At 44.6% G+C, this 26,067-nt stretch overlaps 1 protein-coding gene across 43 annotated transcripts in view; it reads left to right on the top strand.

Moving 5' to 3' along the window:
• KALRN (kalirin RhoGEF kinase) overlaps nucleotides 1-26,067 on the top strand; it is a 641,465-nt gene that overhangs the window by 410,547 nt on the left and 204,851 nt on the right. For all 43 annotated transcript variants that reach the window (XM_070243654.1, XM_070243649.1, XM_070243655.1 and 40 more), the window contains 8 exons: nucleotides 3,005-3,074; nucleotides 5,435-5,524; nucleotides 9,736-9,828; nucleotides 14,750-14,861; nucleotides 16,680-16,870; nucleotides 17,303-17,404; nucleotides 18,776-18,918; nucleotides 22,003-22,105. In XM_070243654.1, coding sequence (XP_070099755.1) covers nucleotides 3,005-3,074; nucleotides 5,435-5,524; nucleotides 9,736-9,828; nucleotides 14,750-14,861; nucleotides 16,680-16,870; nucleotides 17,303-17,404; nucleotides 18,776-18,918; nucleotides 22,003-22,105 — 904 coding nt within the window. The remainder of the gene's footprint in view (nucleotides 1-3,004; nucleotides 3,075-5,434; nucleotides 5,525-9,735; nucleotides 9,829-14,749; nucleotides 14,862-16,679; nucleotides 16,871-17,302; nucleotides 17,405-18,775; nucleotides 18,919-22,002; nucleotides 22,106-26,067) is intronic.

The following is a 26,067-nucleotide window of genomic DNA, read 5'->3' as shown; positions in this document are numbered from 1 at the left end:
CTCATTCCAAGTTCTCTCTCCCTCCTGGGTCCTCCTTTCTTTAAAGCGGTTCATTTTCTTGCACAGTCCTTGTCCTGCAACAGCTCATCAGTTTCTTCCCCAACTTGCCATTCCAGCCCCACCCCCAGGCGCTGTTCAGCCCCTCACAGCTCAGGGCTGGATGTCCATTGTCTTCACTGAGGTTTATATTGAAGGCCACTGTGAGAAATGACTAGGTAAAGAATATCTCAATGCCTGAAGAACTTCTTCTGAAGATGTTGGACATCATTATTGTTCCTCCTGGAAAAGAGCCACATAGTAAATGTCTTTTAAAATTCTGTTCCAGAAACGAAAATATATAATATCTTAAAAATAAATTCACTTTATATTACATATTATATAAGTAGAGAGAGTGATGAGCCAAATTACTTCTCTTTGCAACAAAAAAAGATGTTACCTTTTTGGCCTTGAAAAAAGTTTGCTTCTCAATTATGGCATTACATAATATTTTTTCCTATTTCTATTTTAGATGTATTAAATACACGTATGTTACCTGCAATTCTTCTGAAAGTAGCAGTAAATATGATACCTTATGGATTCTGTATACTTGCATTTCTAAAGCCCAAACTGCATTATAATTTCTCCCGTTCCCTGATTCAGATCAGGATACTCTAAAATTCACACGTGAGGGAAAAGATGATTATCATCAAATGGGGACTGCTAGGAGTCCCCAAAGTGTTTTTAAGTGACTTTTTCTTATTACTAAAGTAATACTCATTTATTGTACAAAAGGTTTAAAATGCAGATGGACAGAAAGAAAAAAAATCATCTGTAATCCTCCCATTGTTATTAGCATTTGGCTTTCCAAGTATGACTTGCCAAATATTTTTTAATTGTACATATATATATATATTTAAAGCAAAAACATCTTTTTATATCATAGGGGAAACACAAGTAACACATACATAGAATGCATAACCAATTGTAATTATAAGATACTGCTGGAATGCTTGGACAGTAGTAGCCAGGGAGAGTAATTCAAATCAATAAAATTTATTTTTTCCAGTGTTAGAGGTAAGTAGTAGGATAATTCAAAATTGCTTTATACTTTTGATTTAATTTTTGAATTAATTGTTTAAATCAAAATTAAATAAGAAGGTATAGATTGAGAAGTCCCACCACCACTATCTTCATCCACCCTGTTCCTTCACCTGGTTTCCTATGGTCATCACTTTTTTTAAACCATTTTATTGAAGTATGATTGACATGTAAAAAGTTGTACATATTTAATGTGTCCAGCTTGATGAGGTTGGGGATAAGTGTACACCCGTGAAACCATCACCACCATCAAGGCCATAGACATATTCATCACCTCCCAAAGTTTCTTCCTACTCCTATTGTTATTATTATCACCATTATTATTATTCATGTGGTAAAAATATAACATAAGAGCTACCCTCTTAGCAAATTTTAAGTATACAAGACAGTATTGTTAACTATAGGAACTAGACATATGGGTAGATCTCCAGAACTTATCTTGCATAACTGAAATCAGACCCTGTGACCTTTAGTTTCTTGGGTTGGATAAGGAAATATATTCCCTACTTAGACAAAAGGCAGCATATTATATACATTCTTCCACACCTTGCGTTTTTCACTTGACAGCCTGCCCTAGAGATCTTCCTCATGAAAACACAGAAAACTTCGTCATTTTTATCACTATGTAATCTTAAGTTCCGTAGATGTGCCATAGCTTAAATACTTTGTCATCTGCAGACCATCTTTTGCTATTACAAACAGTGCCACAATGAATGGTCCCGTGTATACATCATCACATACATGTGTAGATACAACTATAGGAAATTTTCCAGCATTAAAATTGCAGAGGCAAAAGATAAGCCCATTTTTTATTTTGATAGATCTTGGCAAGTTGCCCTCTGTAAAGATTGCACCATCTTCCATTTCCATCGGTATGTTTCCCCATCACTTGCTAATTATTTTTTATCTGAAAAATTTTGTGTGATTTTTACAAAGCAAATTCCATTCCAATGATGCTGGCTTATTTGAGTTTATATTCTCTGAGCTCAAACCAATTGGTTAATATATTAATTTGAAGTGAGTATAGTCAACTCTTTATTATTTGTTAACACAGAAAGGAGCCATAGCACGGATATCCACAATGGAAGATAATTCGGTAGTAATTCAATTCAGCTTTGAAATATATTGTGACTTTTTCCCTATGAATTTTCTTTCCTAACGATGTCTGCGTTAGGAAACATTAATTCATAGTTTTTAGCACAGACTGGCTACTGGTGGAAGAAGGCCAAGAATTAGAAAGAAGTCAGTGTAGTATTTAAAATTTTTCCACTTTATCTCTGGGATTGTAGGTGATGTTTATTTTGTTCTTTTTGGTATCTACCTATTTATATTTTAATGTCACAATGTGCTCAGGTTACTTGAGTAAAAATTTTGATTCATAGTTGCTGTTAAAATGAAAGGCCTAATACAAGTATAATATTTAATTATTTTCAGCCTGAGAAGTGTAAGCTCCTGAGGGAAACAATATTATTTTAAGAGGCAATTATATATATGTAATTCAATCAATTAACAGGTTTTTTTTTAAGATTTTAATTTTCCTTTTTCTCCCCAAATCCCCTCAGTACGTAGTTGTATATTTTAGTTGTGGGTTCCTTCTAGTTGTGGCATGTGGGACGCCACCTCAGCATGGCCTGATGAGCGGTGCCATGTCCACGCCCAGGATCCGAACCAGCGAAACCCTGGGCCACCAAAGCAGAGCGGGTGAACTTAACCACTCAGCCACGGGGCCCGCCCCCAACTAGCATAAATTTTAATGAAGTTATTTCAAATGTATTTAAAACTCCACCTCACCACGTATCACTTAGAGAGTGGAGAAGCCACGTGTAACTAACTGAGAGTCTACAGGGTTGTGTTGGCCTCGGTGTAACCCTCTGGGGGTGGTCAGCAGGCCAGAGGTGTCTAATTCAGCCTTTCTCTCCCCTTGCAGCATCTTCCTCAAAGAGCTGGAGAAGTACGAGCAGCTGCCTGAGGATGTGGGACACTGCTTTGTTACCTGGGTAACTGACCTGAAATCCTTCTTCTCCCGCTGTCCCATACTTTCCAGGAGTGCAAGTGGCACCAGATGGCATTGCTATTTGGTGCCTGACCTGAGGATTGGTGTCACTGCCAGCGTAACACAGGACCAGGGACTGCAGAGAGGGGTCATGAGTAGATCTGAGAGAAGTAGTACATCCCCGAGGAGCAGAGACTTCCTTGGGAAAGGTTTTTAGACATCATCCCCAAGTTCCATCTTAAGCTCTCTAAGAGCTTTCTAAAATTGAGATATCAGAAGAGTGGAACAGGACCACCACCATTGGTAGAGGAGCTATACTAGCTCCACCCACTAGTTATTTTCACAGGATGAGGATTAGGGAATTAGAACTTTAGGAAGCTACCTAACCTTTACGTCTATTTTCCTCCTTAATAGAGAAAAACAGACTTCTTGGGTATCCATCCCAATTCTGACCTACAAGATGAATGTCTAGGCATTCTCTCTCTTGGTCCTATTGTCATGGACTGAGTAAATGGACTGAATGTACCAGATTCTAATTATAAAAACAGAAACGTTAGTCTCCATTTGTATCCCCATTCCACATTATTCTGAGCTCAGGTTCGTGATATGAGTGCAAATATCTCCAGGGAAGTGCACCTAGGATGCCAAGTGCAACTAAACATGGAAATCTTTCTCCAGGGTCAGGAGTTCTAATATTTAATAATTATCTAATCATAACTTCCACTCCAAATGGGCTAATTACTTTTCAAAATGTCTTCACGATTCAGAGAGTTTATGCTTTCCACAGCCCTATGGAACAGGCAGGGGCTATGGTTGTGTTTTAGATTTTATAGGTGGAAATATTTCAGATGAGATAGATGGTTGACCGTCCGCTGGCGTGTAATAAATATCACAGCCATTCCCACAACTCAAGACCTGAGTCGCTTTCCTTTCATGAAACCTTGATGTTTGCTTCCTGGCATCCTCTCATTTCTTAAGGAAGTCCCAGATGCCATCTCATTTTGTGCCTCTAAATACTTGAGCCCATGCACAGATCACATTAATACTGATAAATAATTTATGATCTCTTGCACAGCCAATGTAGAGAAAAAACAAGATAGACCATTAAGAGAAGGGATTTTTTTTTTTTTTTTTTTTTTTGCATCTTGGTTCATACAATTTGTGGATTTGCCTTACAACCAACCATAAATGTGATTATCAGCATCTCTTAGGTTTCAGAAAACCTTTGGTGATTGCATAAAATATGCACCTTTTGCTAAGAATTATTCCAAGATGACTTTCTAAAGTCTCATAATTCTTAATGTATGAGTGTAGTGCAGGAGTAAAGAGTAGAAAGAGTTGTCTGTAATGTATTGAAAGGCAGTGATTACGACCAAGAAGCCTGGAGTCAGGTTGCCAGGGCTCCATCACTTCCTAACTGTAGGAATTTAAAGTCACTTAACCAACCCATGCTACAGTTTTCACATCTGTAAAATGGGGTAATAATAATAGCACTCACCACCTAGGGGTCTCATGAGGATCAAATGAGTTAATATACGTAAAGCACTTAGAAAAGTGCTGGATGAAAGAAACCTGATCTAATTAACACGTGTCTAGGCAGTTCTCTCAGAAGAGGACATCCCACATGTGCTGTAGGCAGCAAGATGGGCAGCATTTCAAGAACAGGAAAAGTGCTTGGTAGCCAAAATACACACAGCTTTCCCAGTGGATAGGGTGTGTAGGACTGCCCAAGAGGGTCCCGAGAGAAATAGGAAATGAGTTGCTGCCAAGCCATAAGCTTCTTGACTTGAAGTAACAACCCAGTTAGGAATCATTGCTCAGGTCCTGCCCTGCAGGGTCATCCTGCTCTCCATTGCCTCCGTCATTGCTTCTGGGAAGTTGGGGATGATGCCATGGTCGCTTGACATGCCCTACAAACTCCCCCAGTGGAGACATTTGGAGAACAAGCAGGCCCACCTCTGAGACCGTACTTCATTTTCCTTCTCTGATTTTTGTTTTTGAAATACTGTCATTTTTCAAGATGGGAAGCCCAATTGTAGGTAGTCCAAAACAGGGGAACGATCTTTAAATAAATTCTGTCCAACTTCAGAATACATTATGATATGTGAATTGGTTTTTCTAAGTCTTTCTAGCACAGACTGGTGTTAGAATGAGCTTGCTTTCAGCAAGCTTTCCCCACCTGCTGACAGGAGGGAAGCCTCCAGAAAGCTCTTAGGGGAGCCTGGGTCAGATGATCCCAGAGCATTCGGCACAGATAATCCAGGCACCAACATCCGTGGGCTTACTGTGCAGCCCTCTCTGCGCCTTCAGGACAGAAGGAGCAAGTAAAGGATGCTTATCTATTATCGTCTTTGTTCTTTTTAGGCAGACAAATTTCAGATGTATGTCACCTACTGTAAAAACAAGCCTGATTCCAACCAGCTGATCCTGGAGCATGCGGGCACCTTCTTTGATGTAAGCTCTGATTTTCCGTTCTTGAGCCCTTGAGGAGCAGGTGGAAATGCTTCTCTACTTTGGAATAAGTGATTTTTAAATTATCCTTTCTTCCTCATTTTTCTTTACTGGTCACTCTAAACCTCATGTCTCATGGATAAATCTTGGAGAAAAACAAAAGCCGTGTTTGTCTTTTGTTTTTTCCCCATCCCATCTCAAGTGCCGTGATTTTGGATGAGGCGTGTTTGTCTCCATGCCTCAACACCAAACCTAGCTCGCCGTAAACCTCATGTTTAGAGGAGGCTTACTATGATGCAGGTGTTGATTAAGCTGTTTCACTTCTACCTCATATACAGCTCTCTCAAAGTGTGGTCCTCAGACCAGCCACATCAGCATCACCTGAGAACTTGTTAGAAATGAATGTTTTTGGACCCCCTCCCCTCCAGATCTGTTGATTCAGAATCTCTAAAGGTGGAGCCCAACAATCTGAGTTTTAAGAAGCCCTCCAGGGGACTCTGGTGCCCACTCAAGTTTGAGAATCACAGCTCTAATGCATTTGTGTCAACCTTGGCTACATGTTGGAATCACCTGGGGAGCTTGGAAAAATATTGATTCCTGGGTCCCACCCCTGAGCTTCTTATATACTTGGCCTGGATCTGGCCTGGGCGTTGAGAGTTTTAACAGTTTCCAGGTGAGAGTGACGTGCAGCCGGCTTGAGCACTTGTGCTGTAAGAAAGCCGGGAGAAGAGTCAGGGCCGACGTGCCTCGTCAGGTGCTTTGGTTTTGAATGAGTCTCCAGTACTGTCGGCGAATGAGGGTGTAACTCTGTGTCCCCAGAGAGTGACCTGTTGGCTGTAAAGTGAAGAGAATCAAGTGGGCCACTGCAAGATGCAAGGGATGAGCAAGAGGGAGAGAAGAAATGAGGGAATAGAAGGAATTTCAGTGGGAGACAGACTGTAGCAGTGATGGCCATTCTGGTAGTCAGAAGTGACAGAAACTTGAAATTCGGAACTTTTTAATGTCCATCAATCTATCTTTCTGCCTACCTGCTTTCATTCTTTCCATAAATATTTGGCTGTCTGCTGCATTCAAGATAGTGTGCAAGGCGCCATAGGGAAGACATTTAAACATGGTTCCCATACTCAAGTTTACAAAATAAACCTTGTCTGAGCATCTTTCTAGCCTGACACTGCCATAACAGAAATGATTCTACAAGTGTCTTGTTGCTCAGTGAAGGAACAATGCTTGAATGGGAGAAATCCAGATGAGAAAAAACATACATGACTTTTAAAAAATGTAGCATTAATATGAAAATGATCCTAAGTGTCCCAAACTGGAATTTCTGAGGTTAGATTTGATAACACAGAAAATTCAAGAAAAATACTACTCTAACTTGGTATCAGAATTTATTGGATGCTCTATACCACTATTATTTTTGCTTAATAATGTATTTCTCTTAAGATGTTTCTGGTTAATTATTCATCAACAGTATCCAGAGGGTCTTTCTGAAGTTTTAAATGCATTGTGCCTTGTCTTCCACTTAGCATTTGTCCAAACATGCATGTCCTGTGCTCTGAGCATGCCTCAGACTCCTGCTTTCTTGTCTTTGCTCGCACTGCTCTCTCTGCCTAAGATGGATTGTGCCCACCATGCACGCATGCAAGCATGCACACACATACAACCGCACACAGTCACTCTTCAGACTTCTTCCTATCCTTTAAAGGGCAAGTATTGCTTCCTGTATGAATTCTTCCCTTTCTCCAGTGTGCATTATACTTTGTATCTCTGTTATAGCATTTGTACGGATTTGCCTCTTGGCAGGTTAACAATGTACCTTTCTGTTAGACACACCTCCCCCAACCCGTGAGCCCCTCAAGTCTTGGACTGATGGTTTGCCTGGTTCATTTTTGTACGCATCACAGTGTCGGGTGCTAAACTGTATTTTCCTTTAGTCCTATATTCCTCGCATCCCTTCTTCTAGCCAATTTCTAGGCTTTGATAAGTCAGATATAACCCAAATATCCCACCCTATGCCCCACTTCCAACATAGAGCGTGATGAGTCTCCACGTTAATTGGGAAGGCCAGTGGAAGCCAGAAACCCAGTCCAGTAGGAGTTCCTGGAGCTTGGCCTGGGGGTGGGCAGGAAGAGCAGTAAATTCTCCTCACTGTTCCCACAGCTTTCCAGAAAGCATCATCTTCTAGCTTTTTTCCATTCCATCAGAAGGGTTTCCCTGAGCTCTGCCCTGGGAAACAACCCGCTCTAGCCCTTCATTCTGTAAAAGAAAGAAACCCTCAATAAAGGCAGTCTCTTATTATCCATTGTCATAGAAAACACAGAAAATTGAAGTCCCAGATAGGCCCACACATTCACATGATCTAGAATATTTTGCTGTAAATGTAAGAACTGCGAGGCTGTGGTGTCTGATGCCGAGTTGATTACTCAGTGTGGCTTGGGTGACCCAGCCGCTGGAGGCAGCCCCTGCCTCGATGCTCCACATGCGGCCTCCCCAGGGCTGGGTGTCTTGCCAGCCAGGCAAGAGTGTCTGAGGTGCATTACAGCCTGGCTCTTTTGCCAAAGCTCCCAGATAACTCACAATGTTCGTTTGCCCAAAGAAAGTCAAGCCGCCAGCTGTTTTGCCCGTCCTCCTTGAGCAAGTCCTGCTTTAATGGCACACTGTTAGGGAAGAGGCAGATGAGCAAGGAAATTGCTACTTTCTGTGCAAGTTGGTGGGAAATGGAATAATTTTCTCATTATTCCCTCTTCTTTACCCTCCTCCATGGCCACAGAGCAAGTCCTATCTTGTCCAACTTTAACATGTTTCTTGTGCTCCTCCCAAGGCTTTATTCTCACTAATCCTAGCTCAGGGCAAAAGCCCCTATGTTATACACCTGGAGTTACAGATATAGATATAGATATAGATTATACATATGTTTAAAGAGTACGATTCAGTGGTTTTAGTGTATTTTCAGACGTGTGCACCTATACCCACAGTCAATTTTAACATGTTTTCATCACCGCAAAAAACAGCCCCACACCCTCAGGCATGGTTCTCATTATCATCTAAATACACACTGATTATATCAGCCTGTGTATTTTGTTTTATATGTTTCCCCTTTATAGACTGCCATTGCTCCAGCTTTCCACTTCACCACCCCCTTCCTATCCTCTAAGTCTCAGCTGAAGGCGTTACTGCTACTAAACCATTGACGGCCACTCCTGCATCCAGTGATTCCCCTCTGTTCTCGCTGGCAATAACCAATGAGAGGCAATAACCTTCTCTTGTCCTTTGTGCTCTCTATTTTATGTGTGTCAGTATTCTCAGCTGGCTAGAATATAAGGTACTTGAGGCAAGGGACTAAAAGGTACCCTTCTCTAAACTTCATAACACCTAGACCTCGGGGAATGGAAGACCATTTTCAGAGTAGGATAGAGAATGGACTGAAAGAAGAGACTAGAGCCACAAACAGCGGCTGGAGGTCATGGTCTTAGCCTGGGGCTGAATGAGGTGGATGATGCTGGTGAACATGGAGAGGAAAGGCTTGTCACCAGGGATAAAAGAAGAAAAACAACTAAAAATGATTCCATGGTTTCCAGCTCACAAGATCTGAAGAATGAAAGAGGTACCGTTGATCACAATGGAAAGTTATAAAGAATGAAGTGGTGGTTCAAAGTTGGGATGTCTTGCATTTGAAGAGAGGAGAGATAGTACAAGAGAGAAGTCCCGTGCTATTCTAAGGAGACTGCGGGCAGGCGGAGGCTCAGGCGCCATCAGAATAGAAATAAGAGCCTTGCGCTCTGCCTTCCATTATCCCCATCTTCCCTTCATCCCCCTTTTATTTCCTCCATTCTGGGTTTATTTCCTTTCACTTCCACTTCTTCACCTCTCCTTCCCCCTTCTGTCTGTTGCTTATGTCCCCACTCCCTTTTCCTACTTTCATCTTTCTCTATTTCTTAATTTCCATTTCTGCTTCACACATCTGCTTTCCTTTCCTAAAGCTTTCCTTTCCTAAAACTTATCCCCTTTCACCATCTCTCCTTTTTTTCTATTTATATATGCATCTTGCTCTCTCTTGTTTCTCTTTCTAATCCCCTCTCCCCGTCGAAGAACAGTTTCTCATAATTGTCTGCCCTTTTTCATTTCTCCTCCCATCTTGCCCCACCTGCCTCCTCCCAGAACACACACCTGCACATCCCCTCGGTGTCTAATGGTGCCCGTTTTCATCCCTGTAGGAGATCCAGCAGCGGCACGGTCTGGCCAACTCCATCTCTTCCTACCTAATTAAGCCTGTCCAGAGGATCACCAAGTACCAACTGCTCCTGAAGGTACCTCTCCTCCCCTCAATGGAACCCCCCCTATGACACTACTGAGCAAGGCCAGGGAGCCCCAGTTTTGCCCAAGGATGGGCAAATTTCCACCTGAAGACCTTTCCTCCACCTCAAGCAGAACTTCAGAGATGAGCCCACACTGCATGGCTGCCTCCAGACTGCATGTCCTAACCCGTGAAATTCCAGATTGCTTATTTGTTGGGGGAAAGAGGAGAAATGGGAGCAGGAACCAGTTGTGACTATTTTCACACCCTACCACAGCTCAACTTTTAGTGACTGCCACCCCAGGCACTGGCTGGTACTCAGAGCCTCCCCTGTTCTTCCCTCCTGGGGCAGATTCCTCCCAGTGGCCCCTGCTTCTGACAGGATCAGAGGTCAAGGTCTTAGGGGCACTGCCAGTCTGCATGGGCAGTAGAGGCCCAGGGCAGCACCTACCATTGCCTTGATCTCTGCATTTGTCAAGACTGAGGTTTTTGAGAGAAAATAATCAAAGTGTACACATTAAAACGCCATGATACTCTTGTGTCTGTAGGATCCCATATGTTAGGGATTCTTCTGGAGCCAACCAAGAGATTTGGATTTTCTCCAAAATCCTTTCTTTAAAAGTCAAATAATCAAATTACGTAAAATATGTAATTTGGGCGGATTTCTTTTCAGAGAAAGATACACTGACAGTCTGAAAATATGACATTTCCCCAGAAAGCCTGGGAAATTGACCGAGGCAGTTATATAACCCCTGTCTATATTAATTCTTAAGGTGTAAGAGTGGAATTTTCCCTAAGTTTGAATATTTTGCTGGTCGCTCCTCAAATGCAAAGTATAAAAGGATAGTGAGAGGCATGTTATAAGTAGTATAGTTTCAGAGAAAATCAGATGAAATTCAGCTTCCGTTTAGAGACGCTTGCAGAATCTCGTACATTCTAGGTTCACTAAACATGAAAACCAGTCTGGTTTCAAATCTAGGTTTCTAGTCACGCTGGAGCATGCCCGTGGGTCTGGCCCATGGGGTCTCCCTGGCTTAGTGCTTGTGGTTCTACGATGAGAAGAGAGGGGACAGCAGTGGGCCCGTGCCTTGACCCTCTCCTACCCGCTCTGGGTCAGGGCAGAGCCCTGCGCCATCCTCTCCCTTCATCCTCCTCCTTCAAACCTCCTTCCTCGTCTCCAAGAAGAGACTATGAGCTTCTGCTTCCAGGCACTCAAGTCATCCAACCCTGCAGACGTCCTTAGAGAATGACCCCGAGGCCTCGTGCCCTGGGCCTTTATCCAGGATTGGTGTGAGAAATAACAGTGTGCAGAACATCGCAGCTGTTTTGGCAGCACCGGTTTTGAAGATGTCATCCTCTTTGTTTTTTTAAGTTTCTTATGAAAGACTAACAGAGATTTTGAAAAGATCTCAGAATAGGGCCTGGGGTTTTCCGCCTGAAAACTGGATGTGCTTTCTACCTTTAAATCAGAAGAGCTTGAGGTCCTTCTTTGTGCCTTTGTCTATTAGACAGTTAGCGTTGAGTTCCGTGGTTAGTTGCAGGACAGGCATACATCGCTTAATGATGGGGACATTTTCTGAGAAATGTGTCTTTAGGCAGTTTCTCCATGTGAACATCAAAGGGTGTACTTACACAAACCTATATGGTGTAGCCTACTACACACCTAGGCTGTATGGTTCTAATTTTATGGAATCGCCGTCATGTCTGCGGTTTGTCATTGACCAAAATGTTGTTATGTGTCACATGACTATACTTTCTCCTCAGCCCAGATTTCTGTGTGTAATTATCTTCTCCTTCCCTAACCCACTTAATGCTTGACCCTTCTAAACGATTTTTCTTGTGACAGAAGATTTTTTTAATTTTATTTTGGTGGTTTTTTAAGTATTCCAAAGGCTTTTCAGGAATGGATGGGGTTGTAAATTTTAAAAAAAAAAAAAGCCAACTTGCCCATCCACACTATCAGGGTCTTAAATCAAGTAAGATGCAGTTCTAAGGGAAATAGAGCTTCTCACCTCTCCCTGTCGATTCCATAAGGCTGAGGTTCCTGGGGTTATGGGTGTGACACAGACAAGGGAGGAAAGTGGAGAACGGATAGGCTGCCCTGCGTTTTGCTTATACGGATGGGAGGGTGGGCTCTGGGCCTTCACTCTGTAATTGGATGTTTAGGAACAGGTGACTGTGCAGGTAACTGAGAAGGGAAAAAATGAAGTAGTGTGAATTTGATTGTGGGGAAGTTGTAAAATTATTGGAAAAAAAGACAAGATAATTTTGGCCTCTTTTAAATGTGCTGGTGGCAGAGTGCCTGCTGAGTAAAAGGAAAATAGTTTTGCTGAGCTTTTACTATAAATAAATAATACAGGATTTATTTTCTCATTAAAGTCAGTTTTACACCAAATAAATTGATATTTAATTATCAGTCCCCTCTGGGGTTCCTCAGTGGAGGTGTTGCATGAAAGTAAAAACTGTATGTCAGAGTGTTCAATATTCTCTGTGTAAATCAGCTGCAGCTGTCCTTTGGGGTCTGAATTAAGTGTGGAGCCTTCTCCTTATCATAAACTGTAGCCAGGATCCAAGGAGAACTTATTGGCTTTGCTGGTAGATTGATGGACTTGACAAATTGCTTTGAGGGGGTTAAACAAATTGGTGTTTTCTGTTGCAAACTGAAGCATATTTCTTATTTCTCTCTTATGTTTCTGCTTCAAGAGTTCCTTTGATGATGTGTGAGAACAAGGTTGGCAGGGTTAAAATTAGGAAAGGGGTGGGGAGAGTCAGAGAACTATAGGTTGGCAGAAGTAAGTGCAACTTCTGAACAACGAAGCCATCATACTGACTGGAACCAAGCAGAGCTGAGGACCGGTCACTTCCACCTCCCAAACATGTGCTCTGGACAGTTCACCTCTTCTTTAGACATGCAAAGCTCCCTTCTTTGTATGGGAGTGTATCCAAGATAACCCAAAGGATTGGATTTTCATATCAGATGCTCACTAATCAGATATCTTACCAAGTATAAGCTTTACTAACAATTTCAAGGATACAAATAATCCCAAGGCAGAGGTAAAACAGAGAGAAGTCCAGGACCACCAACAGTTCCAAGACCTTCCTTGCAGCCTCAGGATGTGCTGTGGCCCAGATTAACATACAAGGTCATCTAAATGATGTGTGTTGCATCGTACCACTTACCCGGAAGAGATCCATTTTGGTCATGAAATGTCCTCACTTTTTTTAAAGATTTTATTTTTTTTATTTTTTTCATTTTTCTCCCAAAGCCCCCCAGTACATAGTTGTGTGGTTTCTTTTAGTTGTGGGTCCTTCTAGTTGTGGCATGTGGGATGCCGCCTCAGCATGGCTTGATGAGTGGTGCCATGTCCGTGCCCAGGATTCGAACTGGCAAAACCCTCGGCCGCCAAAGCAGAGTGCATGAACTTAACCACTCAGCCGCAGCGCTGGCCCCCTCACTTTTTACTTAGATAGTTGCTTATGTGATACTTTCCAGGGAGGAAACACCCTAAAGCCACAGATTCCAGGCTGGTTTATCATAAGAAGTCCTAGACAGGCCAGATATATCCTACTAAAAGTGTTCTGTAGATAAGGATTCCCCTGCTAGCAAGTGCCATTAGTTTATTTGACAAGGGGTCTGTCATTAATGTGTTTACAAGGTTTGATCTGGTCAATTTCTTTCTTTCCTGGAAGTGAATTCCCATCCATCCATCATCCCACATTCCTCCCTTCCCCACACAGTGACAAAGATAGCAAGATAAAATAACCCTGATAGAAAAAATGAAAGTCAGCATACCTCTGGTTTGGGCAAAATCATTGTAAATGGTCTTTATGATTCCTAAGCTAGTTAGAAATTATCTTTTCTCCATCACCCAGATACTATGTATCTTTTATGGAGGTGGTCTTGTCTCCAATGAGGAAGTAAAAGAGAGAGCATGCTCTGGGAAGTCTCAGTGTGGTGGAGGACATGGGGGAGACAGGACTGGCATGATGGATGGAGTACTAGACCCCGATCCAAAAGACCTGGATTCAAGCCCCCTGCATGGCCTCCAGTGAATTCTATAACCTGGGGAAATCTGAATAACTCTTATTCACAGTTTCCTCATCTGACAATGAAAGGACTAGTCCAGAATCCCACTGTGGGCCCCAGGTTAGGAACTCCTGATCCATATGATCTAAAAAATCTTTTATACTTCTGAAATGCTGTAAAACTATAATATCTGTAACCCCAGGTTGCTCCCAGCATGGCGGAAGTCAGCATTCAGGCAGTAGAGGCACATAAATCAAAGTGGTGCTACCTTCCGCTTCGGCGGCCCAGGGTTCGTGGGCTCAGATCCTGGGTGCGTACCTACGCACCACTTATCAAGCCATGCTGTGGCAAGCATCCCACATATAAAGCAGAGGAAGACAGGCACAGATGTTAGCTCAGGGCCAACCTGCCTCAGCAAAAAAAGGAGGATTGGTGGCAGATTTTAGCTCAGGGCTAATCTTCCTCAAAAAAAAAAAAAAAAGTGTTGCTAGCAATAGATGTGCAGTGAGTGACCTAAGAGTGCTGCGCGTCTTTGCAGACCCTGTGTCTCCCCTTGATGACTCCACAGTGCTGCATTTCTGTTCACGTGCTTTGACAGGGGCATTCCCTTCTCCAGGAGGGCAGTCGAGTGACAGAAAATGCCCTCCTTGCTGACTTCGAGTGCCAGCCACTTGGAAGTTGGGTTGAACTGAGTTAGTTTGAGCTGAGGAAGCTCAGTCTGGGGAAAAAAAAAAAATAGAGGCTGAATTCTTGGAAGATAACCTCCCACCCCACCCACTTTCTTTATAGTTTAGAGGGAGCCATTATAAGAGAGTGAAGCTGGTGTATAATTGCCTTGATGGGTTAGGTGTGGGAGGGTGGGGAAGCTGGGGAAATGGTTCTAATTGTGTCTGGACTTTTTTCCTAGGAACTCTTAACTTGCTGTGAAGAAGGGAAAGGGGAGCTCAAGGATGGCCTGGAGGTGATGCTCAGTGTCCCAAAGAAAGCCAATGATGCCATGCACGTCAGCATGCTGGAAGGTAGCTGTCCTCCCAGCCTCCCTGGGGGAGCCTCCTTCTTTCCTAAGACCAGGGAGCTTGTGGGAGGGAAGTGGCATGACGTCAAGCAAGGGGCAATGCTGGAGGAGAGGAGAAATGCCAAGTTGTTGCATAGGTCTTCGGAGGTGTGAGAGGAGCTCCACAGGGGCCAGCTCAGCTAACATCGCCTCCAGGTAGGACCAGGCCTAAGCCATTTCTGGTAGTGGACAGTTTGCTGCCTGTGAGGTGGTCTAAGACAGGCCATCATCCTTACTATAAATGTGCTACAGCCCTGACCCACAGCAGTCCTGTTCATCTGCACAGTATTTGCATTGCATTTGTCATCAGAATAAGTAGAAATCCTGTACACACACATGCGCACACATGCATGCACACACACAATGTCTTCAGCCTTGTGCCTTTCTTTTTTTTTTATTGTGGTAAAATATACATAACTTAAAGTTCACCATTCTAACCATTTTTAAGCATACTGTTCAGTGGCATTAAGTACACTCACGTTGGTGTGTAACCACTCTTATGCCCTTCCTAGCACTGAGAAATCCAGCCAAATAAACCTGGTAGGACTCCACCCAAGCACATTATGTTTACTGGAACCATATTCTTGGGACCCAGAAATCCAGTGGCATGAGACTCCAAAAAAGTGCTCTTAACACTGCAAAACAGATGAGCAGAGCAGCGGTATTGAGTGGAAGTTGTTAGATGAGTTAAGACTCAACATCCCAGTCTGGGCTGGCAAACAGGTGTTAAGGGAGATAAGCGTACTCTATTGTAAACATGAATCTGTGGGCTGTTTTTTCTCTTCTGGGCTCCATCTCCCCCCATCACGTCCCCTTCCCACCCCACTCCCATCTAAAGGACGTGGCCAGTCTCAGTACTTCCTGGGCCACCCTTAGCACAAGAAGCCCCAATTCTTCATGCAAGGACCTAATTACCTTCTCCAGACTGAGGACTGACCATCTGAAGGTGTTCCTGTTGTCACAGTTTCTCTACTGCTTTCTTTTCTGTTTGTACCCCTACGCCCACCCCTGGGTATCCTCCTCTGTAAGTTCCCTTCTGCTCCAGCCTGTCCCTGACCTGTATTCCAGATCCAGCTGCTCCAAGCATGGTCTCTGGACCAGCAGCAACAGCACCTGGGAGCTTATCTGAGTGCAAAATTGTGGGCTCCACCCCACGCCTCCTGAATCCCAGTCTCTTGGGGGTTGAGGGGTGGGCAGGAATCTATGTTTTTACAAGTTCTGCAAGTGAGTCTTAGGCATGCTAAAGTTTCAGAACCTCTGTTACAGATTTAAAGTGGTATAACTATAAGCTGTTGAAGGCTTGTGCACCACACCGTACAGGAGCAATCAAAGGGAAGAATCCTAGGAGTAGAATATAAGAAAGAAAGCCACGACAAATAAAGTAGAGTCAAGGACACTCAATCAGACAGTATTTGTCCTCAGCCCCACGTCAAGCCGAGTCAGAGACAGCGGGGAGCTGTGGAGGAAGAAGGAGATAAGAGTCTGCCCTTGCAGGAGGTCCCCAGCTAACGGTGAGGCTGGGGGAAGTTGCATAGGACCTTGGCAGGAGATTCCACTAGTACTGGTTATGTATAGGACACCTGGCGTGGGAAGGGGATCTGCTTACAGTTCCGTGGAGCTGTCCACTCAAGTGTCCAGGAGTCTCAGGAATCAGTCAGGAGAGAAAAGCGCTGTGGTAGCTGAGGGCTCCCAGTGGGAAGCCTTTCTCTGAGCAGGGAGCAGAACATGGTGCCCCGAATGTGGCGTGGAGAAACCCCACAGGGTGGACATGGTTGTTTTTCAGGGTTTGATGAGAACCTGGACGTGCAGGGGGAGCTGATTCTCCAGGATGCCTTTCAAGTGTGGGACCCGAAGTCGCTGATCCGGAAGGGGCGGGAACGGCACTTGTTCCTCTTTGAGATCTCCTTGGTTTTTAGCAAGGAGATCAAAGACTCTTCAGGACACACAAAATATGTTTACAAGAACAAGCTACTGGTAGGTGGGGTCGGTGGGGTAAGACAAGACTCCCTGTTTTCATGGCGCCCTTGGGCAGGAAGGGTCTTGAACACTCAGCTCCTCTCTGCCCCTGACGCCACCCCAAAACCATCCTGGACAAATGAAAGGGCCTCCTATTGGAAAGCGCGCCCCCTCAACTCCCCTTCTGCATTTTAGAGTTCACAGTTCTTCTTCCTGTTTGCTTTTAGCACTTCCCTCTTCACCTTCCCTCCCTGCTACCTGCTAACCAGGCACGTGCCTGTAAGTCCTTTCATCCTGGGTAGATGAACAGAATCTCTAGTCTGTTGAAGTTTGATTGACAGAGCCCCTCCTCGGTCCTCTCCTCTTTGTTGCCTTCCCTTCCCACCCCAGCCCTAAGTTTCCCCACTGCCCTCCCCTTCCCCGCCTCTCACAGGCATTTCCTGTCTACAGACCTCAGAGCTGGGTGTGACCGAGCACGTGGAAGGCGATCCCTGCAAATTCGCCTTGTGGTCCGGGCGCACCCCGTCCTCAGACAATAAAACAGTGCTGAAAGTAAGTACTGCTCTCTGCTGGGCACAGGAGCAGGGGTGGGGTAGTGGAGGTGGGTGGAGGGATGAGAGCACATCTCACCTCAAAGCGGGGCCCTGGAGACTCTGCTGAGCCACTGGGCCTGTCTTGGGAAAGGTGGCATCACATGGGTATTGAGAAGCAAATTCTGTCATGAAAGCAGCCTCGAAATCTTGAAGACCAGTGGGCTGCTAAGTCCGTGCACTTGTACGAGCATAGGGGGAAGAAGCAGGGAGCAGCCTATTGGTTTTCCTCAACGGGACCCTTCACTATGTTCTCTCTGTATGTGTCCCCTCCAAGTGACAAGAGCAACGATTGGCCCTTTGACAAAACGCACCTTGATTTGCTCCACAGTCATTCAACATTTTTTCCTGAACACCTCCTCTGTATAAGGTGTTCTGCTCAGTGCTGTGGGGGATAGTTATGTATAAGAGATGGACGCTATCTCTGGGAACTTACTTTCTAGAAGCTCTAGTAAATCATGCTAGCATGGGAACGATGCTGATTGAGACCAGTGTTAAGAAAGGGCCTTTCACCAGATGATGACCTTAAAGAGTCATTTCAGCTCTCCAGAGCGTGGCAGCCCGGGAACTGAGTCAGTGCTTGCAGTAGTGTTAATCTAACTGAGAAGACAGCCTGCAGATGGAGCCCCCACCAGTCATTCGCTTATCAGGGAAGTGTCCATCCCCAAAGAAAAGATGGTCCAACCCTGACAAAAGAGTCACACTTGGTCACTCTGAATTCCTAGCATGGCTGCTACCTGCCGTGAGCCAGAATTACCTGAAAAAAACTCCACAAAGTCAAACGGGATGTTCAGGAATGGTAGCAATGCTTTCAATTAACAGGTTTACCAGGCTAAAAACTCAGGAGTGGCTTTCAGTCCGTACAAGCCTATGTAGCCAATATGAGGTGCTGAATGTCCTGACATTTATGCATACCAGTTGCTAAATAGCCACTGCCTCCAAATGCCCCCTCACTGCCCTTCCCATTGCTCCCAGACCTCCCCAGAATCTAGTAACTGATGTGTTCATCCCTGACCCAGTGGGGACCTCCAAACACTGCTCCAGCCCCGGGGCGGATATCAGCATTAGTCAGTGCCTGACAGCTTATTAAATACTTTGAAAATCACTCCTGAACAAGTCTCCATTGAATCTTGAGGTCATAGGTGTGTTCTAGGAGTTAGAGAAGCATGTCCCTGGGATTGAAGAGTCATAAGTATAAAATGAGAAATAGACTCCTCAAGCCTTTGGTATCCTTGAAAATAGTGGATTCAGCCTGCAAGAGGAGGCTTGAGAACTGTTTTGGCGGGGTGAAAGGCAGAAGGGGTTCTCACTCTTTCTCCCTGTGGCACTTCAGGCCTCCAACATAGAAACCAAGCAGGAATGGATCAAGAACATACGAGAGGTGATTCAAGAAAGGATCATTCACCTGAAAGGAGCTTTAAAGGAGCCAATTCAGCTCCCCAAAACACCAGCCAAACAGAGGAACAATAGTAAGAGGTAACCAGCGTCTCTCCCCCCAGCACGGCCTCACATGCTTCTGGGAGCGGGAATGGGGTGAACCTTTGCTTCCACAGGGGCGATGTGCTCTGCAGGTGGCACCCCTCTCCATGAAGCCCCACCGAGTTCTACCTAAAATGAGCTGTCTCCTCTCTAAGCATCTCATCTGTGACTGTCAATTAAATTCAGCAGGGTTTCACTGAGCTTAGTTTTGAGAGACACTCTGCCAGGTGCCACAGGAAGTGTAAGATGAGTCCATTCCCTCAAGAACCATCTCACAGTCAAGTCTCACCCATGGAATAGTTAGAGAAGAAGAACCAGTACCACGTGTAGGGATAGTAAATGCTGTAAGAATTCAAAGAGTGGGGGCTTTAGGATGAGCATCAGAGTGGAGTATCTGGAGGAGGCTTTGGGAAGGAGATGGGCAGAGTGGGGAGCTCTCTGGAGTCGTTAGATGGGAGAAGGGCTTTGCAGATTGTAATGCATGGGAGGTACGATGGTCGGGTTATCCTCACAGATTTACTGCAACCCCCCAGAGTCCTCACCCTCATTCATCCTAGATAAGCAATGTGATCGGGCGGAAGAGGACTTATTCTTTGTATCTTCATCTCTCTGGGCCCCTCTAAATCCCGGTTTCCCTTAGACTAGTGGATGACTTCTTAAGTATTTCTTTCTCAAGTCTCCATGTGACAGTCACCTACAATGACTCTTTTGGAGGACACTTCCAAAGAAAGCATACAAACGTTTCGTGTCAATTTTGAAAAAAGAAAAAAAGAAGACCTTTAGGGGTGATGATCGTTGGTGGTAACAGGCTCTCGTCTCCTCCCCTCTTCATGAATGGAATAAATCCAGAAGTAATTCACTCTCTGGTGCCAACCAGGATACACAGGCTGGGGAGAAGGGCCTGCAGAGTAGCAGCGTTCGTCTAGAGGGAGGTGGTAGCCAAAAGAAGGGTGTGATAAAGGTAGAGAGAGATAGCACCACAGAGCAGATGCTCCAAGACCAGCATGGCCAGGATAAGGTCACCTCTCAGTGCTGGAAAGATAAACTGTGATTGTAGTGGAGGAGGGGTCATTTTGATTTCAGGTACCCATGTCCAGAGTCCAGGTGAGGGGTAGACTCAGCTTAGCACTGGAGACAGACCCTACTGCAGGAAGCCCCTACTTTAATAATGAAGACAGAATGGAAACAGTTACAGAGAACTGAATGTCCAGGACCATGGTGGAAAGGGATATCCAGGTGAGGTTAGCTAGAGTTACCCTGTGAAGAGCCCCTTTTTCCTACAGTAGGAGAATTTGAGCATCTCTAGAACATGGGATGGACTTGACATACCTCGGAAATGCTCCCCACCTTTTCTCTGTCGTTGTCCTGACATGAGAGGGTGAGAAACCTTGGCAGACACTGCAGAGAACAGCCAGGCAATCTGTAATTTCATGAGCTTGGCTCCATGGATATGGGGACAGGGTTTATGGAGGAGGGGATTGGCTTGGAGAATACTCCCACACTTCTGGATAGGCTCCCCACATCCCCCAGAACTGGCTCCATCTGGAGTGGACCATAAGGCCCTGCTATAGGCCAGAATAGTGGGAAGCAGAAAGTACAGCCAACTCTCAACTATCTACAAATGGTGGGGAGCAGTGGCCCAGATATCTAAAACAACAGATGACCTTTATTTTTGGTTGCAAAATGCATCACATAATTTCTTTTTACAGCAGATTTTCCTTCCTACGAATGTGTGGTTTATATTATTAAAATAAATTGGCATTTCCCAACCCCACAAGTGTTTGGTTAGAGAACAGTGAACTTAGAAATGTTCTGGGTGGAAGAAAACACTTCTTATGACTAGTAGACACTGTGTAAATACATATGCATCACATGTATGCCCACACACACACACACATGTCCACATACACTCACACAGGAGAGATTGTGGTTGTTTAGACTCCATGAGGTGGCTTCAATATATGGGGCATTTTACCATGTGGTAACATCCTCAGACAGCGAGTTCACCTTCCTTCTAATGACATTACGTCTCCATAAGCAGTATCAGGGGTGCGGCTTTCATCAAAGCCTCCATGGGAAGAGCTGTCATTTCCTGTGCTCATTTATCCAACCCCTGGCCCACATCTGCTCCAGTTCTTCCTGACACAGACCATTCAGCCTTCCCTAGCTCCCAGGCATCTAATCCCCCTTGGCCCTGGCTATGGGTTCAGTGCAGAATTGGGACACAGTTCTAAGGGTGGAGAGCTGAAGGAGCACATGAGTGGGACAGCTGTATGGTCCAGGGCCCAGGAAGGAGTCCAAAGGCAGGAGTGCTCTCGGGAGCCCGTCTTATCAGACGCTCAGAGCACAGCTGTCTCAAAAGCTGCTGTGGAATCTGTGACTGTTCTCCTATCTTTGAGAAGATGCCTTGGCCTTCTGTGCTGATAAGAAGTCATCATAAATAAGCATGAGATCAACAAGACCCACCAAAATGAAGGCAATAAACTTCTCCATCTCGAGGAGTTAAGGGTCCAACATCAGGAACTTCCCAAAGATAATCTCCCCTGGAGAAAATATCCCACCCCATTTTCTCAAGCAGAAGAAACACACGTCAAAACAATATCTTGTCAGTTCTGTTTTCTTTATAGGCCAGCTATGAGCCAACCCCCATCCTGTTACTGCAGCAGAAAAACTACTTGGATACCCTGAACTCTGGGATTTGGGGCGATGATCCAGTCAATGGGATAGAAGCCTAGGTTCTAAGTAGTATATACCTCTTCCTACTGCCTTTTATAGACCCATTACCAGGAAAAATGAATAAATAATTGCCCCCTCTGCACCATGGGTCAGAGGAGTTATGGAGAAGGAGTCATTTTGTGTTCAGTTATCAACATAGTGATTTACCATGTTTACTAAGTGTAAGAGGTGACCTCATTGAAAATCACATAGGGCTGCTCCCTTTAGTGGGATAATTTTAGACAAATCCCTGCTAGAAAGTGCTGAGGCTCTGCCCTGCCAGCCCAGCTGGAAATCCTTGTGTACTCTAAACCCACAGTGGTTCCCCCCACCCCCACCCCTGTTTGTTTTTTCTTCTTCCTACAGGGATGGAGTGGAGGATGTTGACAGCCAAGGGGATGGGAGCAGCCAGCCAGACACCATCTCCATTGCCTCTAGGACCTCTCAGAACACAGTGGACAGTGACAAGGTAGGACAGTGCCCCATCTTCCTTCCCCCAAGACTTCTTGTTGGCTTAAGCACCCCTGGAGAGTTATCCCCAGACAAATTTCTCCTGCTATGGAGGCTAACCTCAGGAACTGGTTGTCTCTTTGTGCCAGCCAAAGGAGAAAGAGCAGGGCTGGAGGAGGTGTGTCACAGCGTGGAGACCTTGTCTGAGGGGACAGAAGATTGGGGTGGTCAGCCAGACCCTCTCATGCTATGAGAGTTTAGCAGAAGTGGCGAGGATGAGAGGCTCTGGGTCTCCTCTCCTTCTGAGCTGCCCTACTTGGGCTGCTCGGGCTGCTCTGCCTTCTGGGAGTCTGGGACTCAGGGAGATGAGGCTGAGATAGTTTCCTGAGACCTTAGTGGCTGTGATTGGCTCTTACTTATAATTTGAACAGGGCTCATCGCAAAGTTAGACCAAGACCAATGATTTGGGAAATGGCCACAGAGATGCTGGTTGGTAGGGGCCTCCTATCCAGAGGGGTTCTGGTGGAAATGATGCTCTGGGCAGATTATTGGGGGTCAGTTCCTGAGGGACAGAGGACCAGGAAGTGTTGCATGAAGCAGCCTGTAGGGACATAGTAGTCTCATGAGAAAGCTTGATCGCTTGCTCTCTTACATTTTGGAGCAAGTTAGCAAAAAGGAGGAGATCTGATGGAGAGTGACAGAAAGGAAACTGTAGCAGAGACTCGATGCCTTTTCTCAAGCTAGGAGAAGAACCCAACTGTCTGAATTTGCAGCAGGGGCAGGAGAAGGTTTTGTGTCCGACCCTACTCTCACTGGCTTACCTCAGGGTTGGAAGAGTATGAGATGATCTTTTGCTGTATGTTAGTGAATTTCTTCATGAACGTGTGGATTTGGCCCTAGTATTTAGACCTAGTATTTTGGCCTAGTCTTCATCCCCAGACAAAGGCTGTGTCCTTGCTTCATTGTAGTTTTCTAAGTTATGGGTATTTTTTAAGATGATATGCATTCATTAGAATTTTTCCTAATTTTTTTCTTACTGGGAAAAGAATGCTATCCCCAAACTTCCTAAAGTCATGGTGCTAAATCACACTCTAGACCAATGTTCAAGGACATTCAAGGTAATTCTATCTGACATCGTGCCTTCAAGTTTCTAAGTCATTTTTGACTATCAGAGTGGATGGAAAATTGGTTTTTTCCACTTGTTAAAACATACAAAGGAAACTATTTCTGTACTTTCCTTTCTCCTCTGATCTGTTGTTTAGAAATATAACCTAGAATATCCTATGAATGAAAGTGTTTCTTTTTCAACAGTCAGTGGGTGGTAAGTGCAGTGCAGTGTTTCCCATGTTCAGACATAGCCTAGTAGTTTCATGGTCCAGGGGATTCGTTCCTTCCAGCTGCTCCTCCGTCTTCCCCACAGCCCTGACTTAGACACAGACACTTGTGCTGGAGCCATTTGTCTCAGGAAGCCCTCAGCTCCAGCCGTTCCTTGTCTCTCACAAGGTAAGGAAGGCTAGATTAGAACACCCCTGACAGCAGGCATCTCATTATCAGCGAGGAATCCTGGTCCTTACACGTTATTCTCCAAGTAAGAAAACTGAGGCCCAGGAAGACTGAGTGACTCACCCAAGAAAATTCTAGTAGTTAATGGAAAAGCAGGAACCAGAACCCAGATCTCCCTGATTCACTTACTCTGAAAGTCACAGTGCTAAACTCCCAAAGCTAAAATTAACTCAGCTAGTCAGTCTTTGTGCGCTTTCCACAAAAACATCAGTCACATATTCGTGAAAAAGCACCCACCATGTGCCGAGCTCTGTGCTGGATACTGTAGAGAGATGTGGACTGTTTGTTGAGTGTGAATCCTTATTTGTATAATTCTTGTTTTGTGTGTGTCTCTACAGCCAGACTGTTAAGCCCTGATGAGGGCAGGGGTTGTGTCTGTCTGTTTTGCTGCTCTACCCCTGGCACACAGCACACACAGATGCTCTGGAAATGCTTATGGAATGAATGATCAGAGGGGACATGGTCCCTGATCACGGGGAACTCCAGCATTAAGAGGCAGCAAAAACAGGTGGTCTGAAAGTAGCCAAATATACAAACACTGTATTTTTAAATGTGCTAAAGAAGCCTAGAAATTTCCTTACCTCCAAGCAGAAAGCTTTAGTCAGCTGGAGAGCCTGACCTGTTGGAAACATTAATCCCCAACTACCTTCTCAGGCCTTGGGAGACGTGAGCAGCAGGTTGGGAGACAATGACAGATTCCGTGTTCCAGACACAAAACCTGGAAAATCACTTAGAAATAGTCATACTTTCAGAATAAAATGAAGAGAGGGCCTATCTGTGACCATGCGCTGTAATTCAGAATGTTCTTACTCTTCTAACACAGAGCCATGGTAACAGGACAGCCACGTGTCCCCCTTAACCTGCACTCCCCTTCATCAGAGAAACCATTAATTGGTATCTTTGAGTTCATAGATGTTATCAACAGTGTTAAATTTCCCCCTGACTATCCCAGAAGACTAGGAAACTGGTCTCCATTGGTTTCCAAGTGGTCGGGTGAATAGACTCTGAAGAAGAGAAAATAACAAAGTGAGTTGATTCAGGTAAACTGGACTGTATTCAAGAGAAGGGCAAACAAGGGTTGCTGTGGGGAGGGGATGGGGCAGGGATCAGCATTATTTCAACAACGGGTTTCTAGGAAAAGCCCCGGTCTTCCTCTTCTAACCCAGATGAACTAGAATAGTGGTACCACAGGCTGGTTAGACGAGGAAAATGTAACCTTTAAAGGGACATGACAGACTGGAGAGGAGCACCTCTCCAGTCGCCTTGTGTATTTTGTGTCCTGTGGTTGGGTGGAAGGCCTTTGGACACACCTGGGTTCAAATCCCAGCTCTGGCATCTACTCTCTGGGTCACGCTGTATGGGTTACTGCGCCTTAATTTCCCTTTCTGTGAAACAAAGATGATACCTGTCTCTCTGAGTCGTTGGGAGGATGAAGTAAAATATATATATTTGCTTGGCACCTTTTAGACATTCAGCAAAGTTTAGTTTCCCACCCTTATGAGAGGGAACATAAAAGTTTAGATGCTATGAATAAGAGTGCACAATTATGTAGCAGACTGTGGGGATCTTTGAAAGTTGTGAGTAGAGTTCTGCCCTCCTGGTTCATCGTTCATTAACTCATTGCTGCCAGGTTCTTTTCTATATTAGACTGAAGGGGAAGTAGCTTTGAGTCATCTGTCTATAAACTGAACCACCTGACTCCTCTTTCTGCTTGCCAGCCCTAAGAATCTAGGCTTAGATATTTGTTGTTAGCATTGGCTCATGGGCTTTTTTATTATTTCATGGGTTGTAATCCATTACTGTCAGGGATTCATTTTAGTCCTCAAATTCTACCATCTTTTGCCAGTGGCAATCCCTTTAGACATTTGAAGATGGTTGTCTTGTCTTTTCTCTTCATCTTCTCTGTTTCTCCAGCTGTTCCTTGTATTAATATATTTTCAGACCCTTCTGTATCCTGGTTGCATTCCTCTGGATTTACTGTGCTGATCTATATAAAATGGGACGTCCAAGTGGTACATATACTGCAGATGTTATCTCGCTAATGCAGGCTCAGCTCCTGTTCCAGGACTCCAATGCCTCATGTCCTCCCTAAGACGTATACCATGTCTAGTAGGGGTGTACAATGTTGGCTCATAAAATCTCCATGCCTGTTTCCATGGACTGCCCTTAGTGGGGCAGGTGACTTAGTAACCTGAGTGTTGGACTACTTCATATCTATTAGATTTTTCTCTTGTTTAATTTCATCCCGGTATTCCAGCACGTTTTGAATATAAATTATTTTGTTGAGTATGTCAGCTCCATCTACATCTCACAGCATTATTGGATAAACATACCTTCTGTGGCTTCATCCAAATGCTTGCTGAAAAGATAAGCTCAAGGACAGAAGACCAGTGTCAGCCCCCTCCTCATTTCTCACCC

This window comes from Equus caballus, chromosome 19 (assembly GCF_041296265.1).
Source record: "Equus caballus isolate H_3958 breed thoroughbred chromosome 19, TB-T2T, whole genome shotgun sequence".
NCBI lineage: Eukaryota > Metazoa > Chordata > Mammalia > Perissodactyla > Equidae > Equus > Equus caballus.
The sequence above is the reverse complement of the archived record's forward strand: the minus strand, read 5'-3'. Positions and strand labels throughout refer to the sequence as shown.